Source organism: Myotis myotis, unplaced genomic scaffold (genome assembly GCF_014108235.1).
Source record: "Myotis myotis isolate mMyoMyo1 unplaced genomic scaffold, mMyoMyo1.p scaffold_m19_p_15, whole genome shotgun sequence".
NCBI lineage: Eukaryota > Metazoa > Chordata > Mammalia > Chiroptera > Vespertilionidae > Myotis > Myotis myotis.
This window is the reverse complement of record NW_023416319.1, coordinates 4,284,187-4,299,939: the sequence shown is the minus strand read 5'-3', so window position 1 is coordinate 4,299,939 and position 15,753 is coordinate 4,284,187. Positions and strand designations below refer to the sequence as shown.

The 15,753-nt window shown below is 60.6% G+C and overlaps 1 protein-coding gene across 1 annotated transcript in view; it reads left to right on the top strand.

Annotated features, from left to right (window-relative positions):
* Nucleotides 1-15,753, top strand: part of CFAP46 (cilia and flagella associated protein 46) — a 55,449-nt gene that overhangs the window by 5,726 nt on the left and 33,970 nt on the right. The window contains exons 9-24 of the mRNA XM_036337362.1: nucleotides 978-1,077; nucleotides 1,563-1,661; nucleotides 1,879-2,069; nucleotides 2,773-3,001; nucleotides 3,081-3,201; nucleotides 3,741-3,864; nucleotides 4,326-4,456; nucleotides 5,867-5,991; nucleotides 6,332-6,465; nucleotides 7,849-8,061; nucleotides 8,949-9,114; nucleotides 9,883-10,032; nucleotides 10,812-10,919; nucleotides 11,550-11,716; nucleotides 14,342-14,473; nucleotides 14,827-14,989. Of these exons, the coding sequence (XP_036193255.1) occupies nucleotides 978-1,077; nucleotides 1,563-1,661; nucleotides 1,879-2,069; nucleotides 2,773-3,001; nucleotides 3,081-3,201; nucleotides 3,741-3,864; nucleotides 4,326-4,456; nucleotides 5,867-5,991; nucleotides 6,332-6,465; nucleotides 7,849-8,061; nucleotides 8,949-9,114; nucleotides 9,883-10,032; nucleotides 10,812-10,919; nucleotides 11,550-11,716; nucleotides 14,342-14,473; nucleotides 14,827-14,989 (2,353 nt within the window). The remainder of the gene's footprint in view (nucleotides 1-977; nucleotides 1,078-1,562; nucleotides 1,662-1,878; nucleotides 2,070-2,772; nucleotides 3,002-3,080; nucleotides 3,202-3,740; nucleotides 3,865-4,325; nucleotides 4,457-5,866; nucleotides 5,992-6,331; nucleotides 6,466-7,848; nucleotides 8,062-8,948; nucleotides 9,115-9,882; nucleotides 10,033-10,811; nucleotides 10,920-11,549; nucleotides 11,717-14,341; nucleotides 14,474-14,826; nucleotides 14,990-15,753) is intronic.

The window sequence follows — 15,753 nt, the reverse complement described above, 5'->3', positions numbered from 1 at the left end:
AATGTTTTGTTCGATCAAAACCAGGAAGGACTAAAACCAGTCATTTCTACTTTGGTGGGTTCTCCCTTCTCACATGGGCCACAGGCCCGTGTGGCCGGAGCTCAGGGAGGGTGGGGCAGGGAGGCGGGAGGCTGAGCCTGCCAGAACCTTGTCAGTCCAGGGGCAGAGTGGGTGGGAGACGGGTGAGGCAGGGTGGGTGGGGCCCCAGGGACTCCCCCCTCCCAAGGCTGGGCCAGGGGAGGATGTTGACACCAGCACAGCCATTGGCATTCCTGTTAGGGTAGTGACGGGTGCGGGAAAGGGCAGGAGGGTGTGGGCTTGTCCCGGGGGCACTTGCTGTGTCTGGAGACACTCTGTTGCCACTATCTGGGGACTCTCAGCATCCTGCCACGCACAGGACAGGTCCCCCACCCAGCAAGGATGACCCGATCCCGACGTCAAAGCTCAGAAACCTGCCTGTCTTACACCAGGGCCAGTTCCTGGAGTCGCCAGCTCTGTAGTGTCCTACCATCAGGTAGGACTGACTGTGTCCTCTGACTTGGTCCTTTCTCAGAGTTGCTCAGGCCATCATAGGTCCTTGGCATTGTCACGTAAATGTTATTATAAAGATTGTTTTAAAAAGTTATTTATTGGTGAGAGAGAGAGAGAGGGAGAGGGAGAGGGAGAGGGAGAGGAGAGGAGAGGAGAGGAGAGGAGAGGAGAGGAGAGGAGAGGAGAGGAGAGGAGAGGGAAAGAAACATCGTTTGGTTTCCCGCTTACCTGTACATTCATTGGCTGGTTCTTGTATGTACCACGGCCAGGGATCAAACCCACAACCGTGGCGTGTCAGGATGACGCTCTCAGCAGCCGAGCTGCCGGCCAGGGCTCTGTGTTCTCTTCTTACTTCCTGCCTCGGTGCCTGACGACTGGACGCCTGTGCTGCCGGGGGCATCTTCCCGGCACGTGGTGATGCCTTGCTGCTCTGCCTTTGTTTCCAGATTCTTCCTGCTTTTTGAATTAGCTCATCTTTCTCTGACCTTGAAATGTGAGGATGTCGCCGTCAGCTGCCTCTCAGACCTGAAGGACATTGTCAGCAAAGTAAGTGGCCAGTGACTGTGGCTGGGCACCTGCCCACTGTGATCAGACGGGAAGGGGAGGGAAGGGAAGGGGAGGGGAGGGGAGGGGAGGGAAGGGAAGGGAGAAGAAGGGAAGGGAGGGAAGGGAAGGGAAGGGAAGGGAGAAGAAGGGGAAGGGAGGGAAGGGGAGGGAAGGGAGAAGAAGGGGAAGGGAGGGAAGGGGAGGGAACAGAAGGGGAGGGGAGGGAAGGGAAAGGCGTGGAGCCCAGGAGGCACGTTTCCCTCCGTCTTTGTTGTATGCAGCTCAGGTGGTAAAATTTTTTTTAGCTTTTTCACTTAAATCTTTGTATCTTTTATAAACATTTAAAATTTTAAAATATATTCTTGTGTTCTGATTTTTATTTGCTGAATTTCTACCTAGTGCATTGAGTTATTTAAAATTGCCGTTGAAGTTAATGGCTGTGTGTGATTGCCTTCGTGCCAAGTCTCCCTGTCTGCGTTGTGCAGGACCCTGGGAAGCTGATCGAGATCGAGTGCTTGGAGTATGAATTAGAAGCTCTAAGGCTCGAAAGTAAAATTAAAATCTACATTCGAGTGGCTGTGGAGGTAATCCCAGCGCAGGAGCTGCGGGTTTTCGGCTGGGTGCGGGTTTCCCGCGCTGGCGCTGTGAGAGCCAGTTGGTGCCACATTTGAGGGTACTGGGACGTGGCAGAGACCTCACCCTGACCCTCAGACCTCCCAGGGGCCCGCCCAGGGGCCACCCGAAGCAGGTGACTGGTACCCGTCTTTCCAGCTCCCACACTAGTCATTGTCTTTTGTGCAGACCCAGCTGAATATCATACAGAGACTGGAGGTCGTGCTGCAGCGAGCCATCCGCCTGGGCGACCCCCAGGTCATCCACGTGGTGTGCACCACGCAGTGGAACCTGTGTCTCCCGCTGCTGCAGCACAACCTGCGGCACCACCTGCGCAAGCCGCTGACCAACATCGCGGAGATCCTGGAGAAGATGGACAGGTAGCGCCTGCGTCGGCGCCCCGGGCTGCCCGCTCCGAGAGGGGTGACACGTGCGCGGGCGAGAGCGAGTCCAGACTTCTCCCACCCCAGGGATAAGGATGAAATCCAGCTCATTCTCCCCGAAGTGCCGGAAGGCACCCACCCTTAAAGGGTGCTGGAGACGCTGGGTCTCGTGTGGAAGGGGGAGGAACTCCCTTTTCCTGCTCAGACGTGGCCTCCGCCCCGCCGGCTGCCTGTGGCTCCCGCACAAGTGCCCGGCAGGGATGGGCCCTGGGGCAGGTGCCCTGTGAGTGGGTGTGTGTGCCTCAGCCCAGGAGACCCGGGGGCAGAGGCAGGGCTGCTGTCGAGTGGGGAGCACTGAGTTGGCAGCACTGAGAGCCGTGCGGGGTGCTGACAGGGAGACAGCACCGGCGGACGGAGGCGGCGAGCCCCAGCGTCACATGTCCCTCACTTGCAGCAGCTCCTGCTAGCAGGACCCTGGTTTGCTGAGCTGCTGCTGCTCAGTCCTGGAGGCCAGGTCCCGGCTGTTGTCGCCTGCGGGGCTCGGGCCTCCCGTGGCCGGCAGGGACCTCCTCTCTGTGTGAGTCCTCAAGGCGAGGCAGGTGGCACCTGCAGGGTGTGGAGGCCCACTGCACGGCGCCCCCGAGGCGCTCGCGGGCGGCCAGCGTGCCCCGCACCCCGTGACGCTGTGCTTGCTCTCCAGCCTCATGGTCCTGCTTCGGTGCCAAGTGCACATGGAGATGGCGCGCATCGAGGAGGGCGAGGACCGCCTGGAGCCCGCCATGGAGCACCTGCAAAAGGCCATGCGCCTGGACAGCCAGGGCCGGTACCAGGAGAAGCTCAAGATGGCCTTCAACCGGCTGCGCCTCTGCTCCATGCTGTACCAGTCCCCCGAGCGTGCCGAGGACAAGGCCATCATGGCCATCGAGCAGGTGCCGCACGGGCCCTACGGCGCCTCTTCTGAGCCTGAGGGCGCTCAGGAAAGACCGGAACCATCTCTCCCTTGCGCAGGCAAAGAAAGCCATGCCCAAAGACAGCGTCCGGAAGAAGCGGGCCCTCCTGGTGAACGCGGGCCTGGCCCTGGCCCCCGACACCTTCCAGATCGTGCTCGACAGCGAGAACGAGACCAAAGGTAGGTGCCGCCTCCCTCCCGGGGCACCAGCCTCCAGCTGCGAGGCAGAGCCCGCGTGCCCCCCCACTCCGCTGCGCCCTGCCCCGGGCGGGGACCAGGAGGTCTGAGCCCGGCCACCTTGCCCTCTGCCTGCCAGGCCCTGACATGGAGCTCTCAGGAGGGGCAGCCTCCAACACCAAACCGCTCAAACACCTGGTGCTGGGCAGGCACCGGCATGAGGGAGAGCCAACTAGGGCCTGGGTGGCGCTGCCACGGGCCAGAGCAGGGCGGGGTGACCAGGCCTAGCCTGCAGCACGCTGTGCCCAGTGGCCTGGCAGCTTCCCCCTCGCACACAGGCACCATGAACTCGACCTAACTCCCATCAAAAGACTAAACATGCCCTGGGGAGGGGTCCCTCTACACTCCGTCCGAGGCCAGAGCCCTGGGGTTGCCGTGACGGTGGCTGCACAGATCATCCCTGGACCGGAGGTGCAGTCCCTCCGTGTCACATGACCCTTTGCATGACGTCAGCCTCGTCTGCCTTTCGTTTCTGTCCTCAGTTTCCATCGGGAGAAACAGGGGCCGGTTCACCGCCCTCTACGCCAAAGCGCGTCACCACATCCTCAGCGTGGAGAAAGCCTCCGGGCACTTGCGGCGCCTGGGGAGTGAGAATGAAAAGGAGAGGTGAGTGGGGACCTGGAGAGGGACAGGTCACACACAGCCAAGCCCCCAAGCCATTGCGGCTGTCGCTTGAGAGCAACCGTCTGCAACGGCCGAGCTGACTGTGGCCCTGGCCCCACGCGTGGTCCTGGAGGCCTGCAGGAGGCGACGCACGGCTGGGGGGCCTGGCAGGGGAGCCACCTGGCATGTTAACTAAACGACGGGGGTGTGGCTGCCATGACACTGGGCTCGGGCACCCCCTACCCTCTCACCCCGTCCCCCGGGGACAGCTCCCCCCTGCCAGGCCGCCCTGTTGCCTCTAGCCCCTGGCTGTGAGATTGATTGTCTCATGGTCGCTTTTTTGCAACCTTAAAACTGTAGACCCACCAGTGCCTTCTTCTCAGGAGCAGTCGTTCTAGTGGTTTCTGCTTCTACCAGCCACAGCCAAGTTCACATTTTCCTTCGTTTGGGTCTTTGGTGAGCAGAGTACTGATTTGGGCAGAGCTGGCCAAGGTTGCCCGGAAGCAAGGTGTATGGGATGTTTGCCGGACAGCCAGCCGCTTCTGCCTCCTGTACGACAGCGTCAAGGTGAAGAAGATGGCGCGGGCGAAGAAAGGTGGGTGCAGCCCCTGTCAGCGCCCAGCTCACTGCCAGGCAGCGAGCCCAGCAGGGGCCGCCTGGTCCTGGGAAGGGTCAGTGTGCGAGGACTTGAGTCCGGTGGGTCTTCAAGTGCAAACAGAATTTTACAGATGTTTGCAGCTGGCTGCACTGTTCGTGATGGGGAGACAGTGATGTGAGGGTCATCCCGGGAGAGAGAGTGATCATGTGTTCGCTCCCTGAGAATGTGACGGTGAGAGTGATGGTGATGACAGTCACCCCGAGAGTGTGACGGTGAATGTGACGGTGAGAGTGACGGTGATGACAGGGTAACCCCGAGAGTGTGACGGTGAATGTGACGGTGAGAGTGACGGTGATGACAGTCACCCCGAGAGTGTGATGGTGAATGTGACGGTGAGAGTGACGGTGATGACAGGGTCACCCCGAGAGTGTGACGATGAATGTGATGGTGATGACAGGGTCACCCAGAGTGTGACAGTGAGTGCGGCAATGATCACAGGGTCACCCCGAGAGTGTGACGGTGAGAGTGATGGTGATCACAGGGTCACCCTGAGAGGGGGACGGTGAGAGTGATGGTGATCACAGGGTCACCCCGAGAGTGTGACGGGGAGAGTGATGGTGAGGACAGGGTCACTCCGAGAGTGTGACGGTGATGACAGGGTCACCCTGAGAATGGGACGGTGCGAGTAATGGTGATCATAGAGTCACCCCGAGAGGGGGACAGTGAGAGTGACGGTGATGACAGGGTCACCCTGAGAATGGGATGGTGCGAGTAATGGTGATCATAGAGTCACCCCGAGAGGGGGACGGTGAGTGTGACGGTGATCACGGGGCCATGATTGCTGACAAGGGTCCTTTTTTGTGCGTCTGGCTTCCTATTCAATCATCTTGTTTGACTCTCACAGTCACTGTGGGGTTGTTAGGGGGTGAGAAAAGGGAAGGGACCTGTTTTGCATGAGACCCAAGGCCATGTCAAGGGTCCTATGGGCCGAGTGCCGAGGCTGGAGCTGATGGCGTGGGTGAGGGGTGCAGGCGTGCTTCCCAGGCCCAGGAGTGTGGGCAGGCGCTGGGTCCGGGATGCGTCCAGGTGCCGTCCCTGGAGGAGTTCTGGTCTAGTGGGCAGTGAAGACACAGGGCCTGTGAGAGGTGAGAGGCGGCCTGGAGGCGGGGGTGGCAGGCTTGGCGGGCAGAACCGCAGGAGCAAAACCAAGAACGTGCCGTCTGTAGCGTCAGGTAGAGATGGGGACACCTTTGTCACCCCCCGGGGCCCACACGCCTGGGGGAGTTTCCTCCGCCCCCTCCTGGCACAGTGCCCGCCCCTCAGAGACCTGCCCACCCCGGAGCCGGGAGGGGCAGCCGTCCCGCCTGGTGACCCGGGGCCTTGTCTGAAGCGCGGCTGTTCCCCCAGGAAGGAAGAAGCGGGGCACGGATGCCTCTTTAGATGCCAAGGCCCACTCGCAGGTCCTTCTGCAGCGGCCGGGGTCCCCCAGCCTGCTGCGGAAGTTTGCGGAGGTGGGGTTCATCAGCGCTGAGGTATGTCCTGTGCACAGGTCGGCCGGCGGGCCCGGGTCCCCTCCGGCATCCGCTCAGTCCGCCGTGGTGGCCGTGTGGGCATCCGGGGGTGCTGACCCCGCTGCCTGGTGGAGTGACAGTGGGTGAGGGGTGCAGGCGTCACATTCCACTTGTCCCCACCGCTGCTCCGTAAATGAGACTGTGTACAGGGAGTTTCCTGGGCTCTGGGGGTTTTTCTGGGGGAAACATAGAAATCAAAATGTGACATGTTTGCTATACATTTTCCCTAGAAATCGTTTCTGAGCTGTGCCTGGCGGGGGCGTGGCTCCGTGACCTCTCCCGCTGCGCTGTTCCTATGCAGGCCACTGTCCACTTGCTCCAGTCAGAGGGTGTGGAGCTCAACGACCACCCCAAACCCACCGAGAACCTGAGCCAGCACCCGACAGGCTACGTGCTCGAGTCCCCCGAGGAAAACTCAGAGTGGAACACGTACAAGTAGGGGCCGCGTGACCGGCGGGGTCCCTGTGTCCTCTGCCCCCTGTGGCACCGTCTGTCCCTGAAGCGCGGGCTTTGTGGCCGCCGGGGGAGGTGTGGAGAGGAGGGCAGGGCTGTGTCCAACCAGGAGCGTGGCTGGTGTCCTGCGTGAGAACAGCCGCAAGACTGGGACCCAGGGTTTCCGACTCGTGTTCCTTCCGACCTTCCCGTTGTTGGTAACAGTGAGATGTTAGGGGAGGAGAGCAAGGGGCTGCTCTCTAATCTGCCCAGAGGAGAAGGTGTGCGGGTCACGCCTCGATGGCTCCCCGTGTGAACGGCAGCATTCCCCTTGGAACGTCCAGGAGACTTGCCCACATGAGATGCCTCGAGCCGGACACCTGGGAAGTGGGGGCTGTGTTGATAACGACAGTCCGAGTTGTTTTTAAATCAAATAGTATTTTTTAAGGTCAATGACTGAATGTACCGTCCCGTCCCAGGAGCTGCGCCCTACGTGACTGTTCTCACCCTCCGCCCGGGGAGGTGGGGGGAGGGGAAGGCCTGCTCCCCTCCTTCCATTACGCAGGCAGCGGCTCTCCCAGCCGCCCGCCCTGGAGCCCGAGGAGCGCCCTGGAGCCCGAGGAGCGCGCTGGCCTGTCTGTGCGCCGCGTGCACCAGGGCGCTCCCGCGGCCGGCTCCGGGAAGGGAGCAGGCGCCACTTTGTGCGGATCGTTTGACTTGATGGAAGGTCCCCTGTCCCTGTGGCCTTCAGAGCTGCACCAGGCGAGGCTGCCAGGCCCGTCTGGGCCCAGGCCCAGGAGTTTCCATTTGCAGGAGGGTCCACAGACCAGGGCTCAGGCCACATCTGACCCAGGGCCTGGTTGTGTACAGCCCAGGAGCTGAGTGGTTTTGACATTTTAAAAATCTGTGAACTAACATAGAGGAAGATATACAAAAGGGATGACCTGGAGCTGCAAAGCCTAGATACCGCCCGGCCCTTTACAGAAAGGGTTTCCCTGCCCAGCCCCAGGTGGACAGTCGTCACTCGCCCACAGTGCTGAGTGGACCTGGTCGCCCTGAGGAGAGGGGCCGGTGTGTGAAGGGCGGCCACGGAGGTGGGCAGGCAGCCGGGTGGCCCTGGGGCAGGACTTTGCCCTCAGACGGGGAGGCTGGGAGTTTGTAGACCAGGTACTGAGCAAGAGTGCCCGAGGGATGTCCTGGGTGGAGGAGGGGGACTGGGCAGGCCCAGGGTTCTTTAGGAGAGCGTGGCAGGCACCCCCAGCAGGGGCACCTCTCTGACCCCGCTCCACAGCCGGGGCAGGGCCCTGGACAGACGTCACGCTGGGTCTGTGCTGCCCGTTGGGAAGGTCTTGCTTCAGAGGCGAGCGTGGCATGTGCGTCCTGCAGGAGCTGGATCGAGAGCCTGTCGCAGTACGCCATGAACAGCTGGCTGCGGTCCGCGGAGATTGGACAGGAGATCCAGGAGGCCTGGATCGTGCAGAACGCGATGGTGTACGTCCTGAACCACAACCACCATCTCATCGTGGCCGGGCGGCAGAAGGAGCTGGTGGACGCCTTGTACCACCTCCTGACCATCGTCAAGGCCGTCGGCCACAACGGGTGAGTCCTGGCCCTGGAGCTTTGGGGTCAGGCGGGTGTTCCCTTCTTTAGTGCTGCCCCGGGGAGGGCTGCTCCAGCAATCCCAGGGTCCCCATTTACTCGCCGTGCACCCTTGAGCCAAACACTCACCCTCTCTGAGCTGCGGGTCAGTGTGTGGGGGTCCAGGAGGCTCCCGGGAGCCTGCACGCCCGCCCAGGGCCGGCCTGGGAGCCCCGCCTGTCTCTGATGCTAAAGTAGAAATTCAAGAATGAACGAGTCAGAATGCGGCAACATACAATGTGATGTTTTTTTAAAGTGATGAATAATAAAGAAAATGGGCCATGAAATGAGGAGGTACCCAGCGGCCTCTCTTCGCCTGTGGGTGTGAGGCCGGCTCGGCCTCTGACATCGCGCCTGTCGGGCTGTGGGCTGCGGGTCCTCGAGCCTGGGCCTCCTCGTGGCCATCGTGCTGCGCGCTTCTGTTGGAGACGAGGATCTTAGTCCCCAGTTCTTAGCACACGGAGATCACCTGTGACCATTTTAAATGCTTTAGTGCCACCTCGTTTCTGGTGAGAAACACGGAGGTTCGGTACAAGCCCATTTGCCCTGGTGACGGATGGAAATTCTCTGACCACTACTCGGGGCCTTTCTGTCCAGCCCGCGTGGCCAGGGTCGCCTTCCACTGTGAAGGTACCTGTGTCAGGGGACAGCGCGTCCCCAGAGCAGGCTGCCACAGCCAGCTGCCTCCCTCGAGGCCCGAAAATGGCTCCTGGAGCAGGTGCTGCCTGGTGGGGGGCCACCTTTCCGCTTAATCCCAGGAGACGGGGACCCCGTGAGCACGGCTGTTGTGGACTCCGGGGACTCGCGCCTCGAGTCTGAGCTTCACCCGCTGACACCTTGCGTTCCAGCGACCCCGTCACGTTGGCGATGCTCTGCAATGCTTTGGCTCGAGGCCTAATTATCAGCTGGATCCCAACCCAGGTGCCAGAAAAATCTAGAAAAGTCATTCGACCAAACACATCACACACACCACTGGACTCGGGAGCCATCTCTGAAATCAAAACGGCGGTGGAGGTATAGAGGCGGGGTTCGCGGGGCGGCCTCTCGCCGCAGTCCCGGTCCCGGGGTGAGGACAGGGAGCAGTGGGGGTGAAACTGTCAGCCTGTCCATCTGCCGGGAAAAGGGGTGCTGAGCGAGGACAGGAACAGGCTTTTCCCTAAAAACAGGGAGCGGACGTCCCTCAGGCCCAGGTCGTGCCTGTGCTGGCTTCTCCGGCGCAGAGGACAAGAGGGGTGCGAAGCCAGGAGAGCGCAGAGCAGCCGGGGCCACATCTGCAGACCACGTGCGCGGTCAGAGGCTGCGAGCAAGTGGGAGCGCTGGTCCCATGGAAGTTACCTCCCGATCTATGTGCACGAGGTGGAGGAAACATGGTGGTCGTGATGGATGTGGAAAAGCATTGGCAGATCCATCACCCGTTTCTAGTCCAGAAGGATCTTAGCAAACAGGGAGGGAAGCAAGTTCCTTAGTGAGTTTCAGGGAAGCGCAGGACCTGCAGCTGCCCCGAGTGGTGAGGAGGTGGGCGCTCGGCAGGTGCCCTCAGAGAGAAAGGCACGAGGAGCCACCGTGCCGCGTGCCAGAGGGGTGAGGGCGTGGGAGGGCGAGCCGCACACCGAGACCTCAGCTCCCGGCCGCTCCAGGACGGGCCTGGGCTTGGCAGGTGTTCAGGCCTCGGTTGCGGTCTGCACCAAGAGCCAGGGCCATGTATGGTTAATGATTTGGGTCTCGGCTCAGGTCTCTCTCTTCAGAGTCCTGGTTGTATGAACAAGGACACCCCCATTTCAGGTCTGCGAGTTTGCCCTGACCCTGACCAATGGGACGGTGCCCGAGGAGGTCGTGCCCATCGAAGCCCGGCAGCAGCTCATCGCCACCTGGGTGAAGGCCAAGCAGCTGCTGCAGCAGCAGATTGGGACGAAGCTGGGCACGGAGGAGCAGGTGCACTGCAGGCACTGCCTCTCCCCCGTCTCCCTCCCCTTGGGCCTCGCCAGCCTGGAGGGCAGCGCACAGCGGGCCGTGCCCTTCTGTACACGGTGCTCCCCTCCACGGAGGGCTGTTCCCACTGAAGTCACTGCCCCGGCCCCTCCACCTGCCCAGGCCATGGTGTCTCCCCTTCCTCCAGCCCTCTGGACACTCTTCCAAATGTCCACCGAGCCACTGGGCCTCTGGGGGTGCTCCCCACCCTCAGTGGTGCTCCCTGTGGCCTTATTTGGAGGTGCATTCAGGCCAGCGGGGGCCTGCTTTGGCAGGATATTGGGACCCTAAGCTGTGCACACAAGGCTGTGGGAGTGGGGGCTGGGAGAGCAAGCGGGGACCCGGAGAGGAGATGGGTGTGTGGCCGTAGAGGGAGCCTCCCAGGGGCACTGGCTGGAGCCAGAGGGCACTGGGACAGGTTGAAAGGGAGACCGGAGAGGCAGTGAGCGTGGGCATCTGAGCGGGCCAGGATCGAGGGACAATTGGAGGGGGACGGAAGGAAGGCTATTCCCGCTCTGCTGGTGGCCTGCCCTCCACCTGCAGCCGGTCAGCCCCGTCGTCTGACCACTCTGCGTCACTTCCTGCCTCCTGATGGTGTGGGAAAGTCACCGGGAGAGAAACTTTTATACAAATAGCTCCGATTACTGCCACGGAGCTGGTATTTCACAGGGTTGAAGTCCCAAGTGTGCCAGACCCTTCCTGGGTCCCCTGGGCTCACGGACGCTCCGTGCTTCCTTCCCCAGGGCACCAACGAGGACATCAACGCCGTGACCAAAATCCTTGTCGCCCTGGAGATGTATTCCTGCAACGGGTTGGGCCTCATGGACTTCACCGTGCCCTCCTTGGCTAACGTAGGTGTCACCTCCTTCCTCAGGCATCACCTTCCCCAGGTGTCGCCCCCTCCCCCCAGGGGTCACTGTGCCCCCTGAGGCCCAGGTAGTCACCACCAGATGCCCTGTTGGCATGCCAGACAGAATCCCCCAACCCGAGGCCACTTGTTCAAATCCTGCTGCTCAGAGGCAGAGCCGGGGTCAGAGGGCCTTGCCGAGTGTGGCCGGCGTTGGGACCTGGCCTGCCTGAGTGACCGCCTTCTCACCAGCACCTGTTGTCCCCCTCAGGGCACCTGAGTTTAGTTTCACTCGGCAGCTCCCCTCTGAGCTTCCTCTGTGGTTCCATGTAGAGCAGGGTGTTTCTGGGGATACTGAGGCAGCGTGGACACCGGGGCCTCTGCCCCCCAACAGGCGACCCTGAGCCCGAGCCCGGGCCTAAGTTTGCTTCGAGCGATGCGGTAACTTAGCCTCGGTGTGTTTGCCGTGAGATGGCCCGTTACCCATCGGGTCTCGGGATAACATCGCTCCGTGATCCACAGCGAGGTGCAAGGTTTCAGCAATGAAGTGGCCCCCAGCGGACAGCACCCACCACGGTGGGCGGAGGGTCGCCCCGCACTGAACGCCACCCCCCCCCCCCCGCCCTCCGCGCAGCTGCTGAAGATGGTCTCCGAGTGCAACTGGACGGACCCCCTGGTCCAGCTGCAGACGCTGGCCCGCCTGAGCCACTTTGCCTACACAGCCCACGACCACGAGGTCACCATGGTGTGCTCGCAGAAGGCCATCCAGATGGGCATCAAGTACCTGAGGATGTTAAATCCGTGAGTAGCCTCCCTGGCGCCCGACTCCTGGTGACCCCATGGTGTGGCGTCTCCCTGCCCACCCCCCCCCCCCCCCCCCCGCATCAGGAGGAACATGAAGAAGGCTCGTAACCACACCTCGGTGTGTAGGGGGCGCTCGTGGGGACCAGGGATGACTTGTGTAGAGGCTACGGAGAGGTACCCCCACTGGCCAGACCCTGCCCACCTCGGCATCCCCAGCAGCCCGGCCAGGTGCCCATGCGGCCTCCATCCCAGTTCCACGGCCAGGACAGCACCGCCTCTGGGCCCCGGGAGAGCTGTGCTCGGAAGGGCTCTGAGGCCACTCCAGCCTCACCCGCTGCCAGCGTGGCAGGCACAGAGGTGGGAAGCGGCTCACAGATGCCCCTGCCCTTCCCAACAGGATCCTTGGTTTACCAGGATTTTGAGTTGGCAGCAAGGCTCCCTAAGTGCGTTAGAAAGTAATGAAAGGGCAATTTCAGTGAAAGGGAAATGCCCTCTCCCCGCCCCCTCAGCCCAGGGCTGCCAGCTGCTCGCTCCCCAGAGGCCGACGCTGCCCAGGTCCTGGGATGGCCCAGGTGGCCACAGGGCGCTTCATCTTTCTGACAGTTTGCTCCCAGCTCACAGGGCCCATTCAGCTGATCAGTAGATTAAGGTTGTCCTGAATCTTTCCTCTATTTCCAGAGGTGAGGCTTTTAAAAATCTTTGTTGCTAATATAAATATTTCTCCAGTGAACACGGTTTTCCTTGAGGTTCTTCTCTTCAGCTCACTTCCTGAATCTGTTTCCTGAAAGTCGAAATCACTGACCCATGTGGCCAGTGCCTCGGGCATGCTGAGGGCACAAACCGGGACCCCCGAGGGCTCTGCATGCGTCACCTCATTTATTCCTCGCAATGGCTGTTCCCACACTGCAGATAGGGATACTGAGGCAGAGGCTAAGTCACCCCGCTGGTGAGTGGCAGAGCCAGGATTGGAGCTGATCCGTACCAGGAGAAAAACAGTCATTAGAACAGAAAAAAAAAAAAAAATCAACAGACCCTGACACAACACAATGCACTTAAAACAGCTACTCTAAATAAAAGAAAGGATGCTTAAGGGACAAATTAATGTACAGGTGGAGAATTTCAACAAAGAAATAAAAACTATAATAAAGAACTAAGTGGAAATTCTAGAACTGAAAAATACAATACTCATCATGGAAATAACACTGGAGAAGCGATATGTCACTTTGAATGAGGGTCAGCAGGCTATTGAAATTGAACCCTAAAGAACAAAACCGAAGCTCTCGGGGACAGAGGCAGGAGAGGGAGGCAGAGATGCATCCGCTTGGAAATGTGGCAGCCGAGCCCTGGCCGGGTGGCTCAGGTGGTTAGAGCATCCTCCCGGTACGCCAAGGTTGCGGGGACCCCGTTAGGGCACAGACAAGAAGCAGCCAGTGAAGGCATCGATAAGTGGGACAACACATGGATGTCTCTGTCTCTCTCTCTCTCTAAAAATTAATAAATCAATCAAGGAAATGTAGCAGCAGAAATGTTTTGAAATTGAATCCAGAGATCCAGCATTTTTGATGAGCTGCAAGTAGGATGAACACCAAGAAAGCCACACCTGCTTTCATTGTGGTCAAACGGCCGAGGCCCAAAGGTGGGAGGGAAGCCTGGGAGAGAAGCTGGAAGGGGAAAAGACACACTGCATACAGGGGAACAAGATCAGGCCTGTGGACTTCTCAACAGGAACAACCAGGACCCTGTCAATCTGGAATTCTCTACCCACCAAGAGCAGCAGCTCCCCCCTGGGCTCCTGCCTGCTCCTGCAGGCAGCTCCCTGACTACAGAGCTCCAGGCCCAGGCAGGGAGTGTCCCCAGGGGCCAGTGTATGTCTCTCAGAGTCAAGTCGGTACCTCCTGGGCTGAGGTGCAGGCATGTGATCAGTCCAGCCTGGACAGGGGATGATGTCTTAGTGTGTGCGGTGTCCTGTGGGCCCAGCCTGGCTGGCTGGGCCAGCAAACGTCGAGGGAGCGGGATTACATGTTCTCCGTATCTCGCTGAGTGGGAGCTGCCCAGAACTGAGCCCTCGTGTGCACCGGGGCTCCCCGAGGGGCTTGTTCTGCTCACCGGCTGCTGTGTACAGCACCCCACACGTTAGTCACTTAAGACATCAGTTGATGCTGGCCTGTTCTTCCTCCCGGGGCACCTGTCCCTCCCCTCTCCTTCCCCCAAGGCGTGAGCCTCCTAAACTCAAAGGTCCCCATGAGACTTGCAATTAGGGGATCAATGGGTAGCGGCAGCTCATCCCCGGCTAAACCCCTGACCTTGTTCCGAGGCCCCTTTTCTCTGACTTCTCAGTGAGTCAGAGGTGCCCTGCCCAGCTGCTGCTTCTGTGCGAAGGCCGTCCTTGTCTCACTGTCCCCAGCTTTAATAAGCGTCCACTCAAAATTAAAAAAATATTTTAAACAAGACGCCAGCTGATGCTGTCTGGTGGTTCTCTGGGTAGCCTGCACTCAGCCAGTTACTTCTGGTTTGGGGACTTTGGGGAGGCTGCTCCAGGCACCCCAGGCTCACTCACCTTTCTGCAACGCCCTCCCCCGCCCCCCACTGCCCTCCTGTGTGCTAAGGCGTCTCTGCCCGCAGGGTCCAGGCTCAGCTGGTGGCAGAAATGCTGAGCGCCAGCGCCTGCATCCAGGGCAGGAGCATCATGGAGAACCTGAAGGGGCGGAAGCAGCTGCGCCTGTCGGCCAGCACGGCCTTCTTCGAGAGCGTGAGGTGCGCCATGCTGCGCTGCGGCTGCACGGATTGCGTGTGTGGTGGGTCTGGGTGCGTGCTGTGTATGGGTAAGGGCAGCTGCCGTGAGTGCCCTGAAATGAAGAGCATGACACGCAGTCGGGACTGTCACGGAGGCCGGCCCTCCCTCACAGACCCCGTGGCAAGGGTGGGGGTGGGGGGGTCAAGGCAGGGTATTCACAGCTGGGACCCCCAGGGGCATGTCCTGCAGACATGGGCACAGGCTCCAGGTCAGACACCCGGCCTCGCCCTGCCCTCTGAGGACCCCGGAGCTGTCGGTGGGTGCCTGCGCGTCTGCAGCTCACGCAGCCCGCTAGGTCCGGCCTCCCTTTCAGGTTTGGGGGCATGGCGCAGAGCAGCGCCCTGGTGATGCTGGCCGCACGGCACTACTGGAACACCCAGCTCCCGCTCCTGTCCTCCGCGGCCAACAGGAAGAAAGCCAGGCACATCATCCAGAGGATCGTCAACATCATCAACAAGACGGAGACCAAAACCCAGGTGCCCCAGGGCCGGCTGCCGGGTCCCGCGGCTGCCTCAGGCTCTTCCTCCAGAGGCGGCGGGCGGGGCTCCCAAGCAAGGCAGACCCCTCGGAGCTGCTCCAGTGGCGGTGGCCCCTGGCTGAGCTCAAGGCTTAGTCCTGACCTCCCTTCCCCACTGCCCTTCTCCACCCTCCCTCCCTCCGAGAGACCCTGACCCTTCCCTGGAAAGCTCCCTAGGAGAGGAGAGAGGGGCTAGGGGGCAGGACCCTGGGATCAGCTGAGGAAAGCACAGAGGCCGCTGGGCAAGATGCACACCAGGGCTGGGCAGGTCTCGGCCTGACTGACATCCCCCCACCTGCACCCTATCACTAGCACCTTGATGGAGGGAACTTTCCTAGCCCTCACCCTAACCCTCCTCTCAGTGAGCACAGTGTGCCCAGGTTCAGCACGTTGGAGCCTTGTTGTGGCTGGACAGTGTTCCATGGTACGCAGACCTCGTGTCGTGTATCTGCTCCTCTGCGGATGGACATGGGTTGTTTCCATCTCCTGGCAGTGTGAACAGTGCTGCTGTGAACACGGGTGCACAGATACAGTTCCTTGTCGGTTCCCTGGGGTCTATACCCAGGGATGGAACTGCTGGGGTCTGTGGTAGTTCTGTGTTTAGCCTTTCAGGAACTGTCGGGCTGTTTTCCACAGCGGCTGCACCGTTTTCCATTCCCACCAACAATGTTCACGGGTTCCAGTGTCTCCACATCATAGTCAACACTTGTTATTTTCCATTCT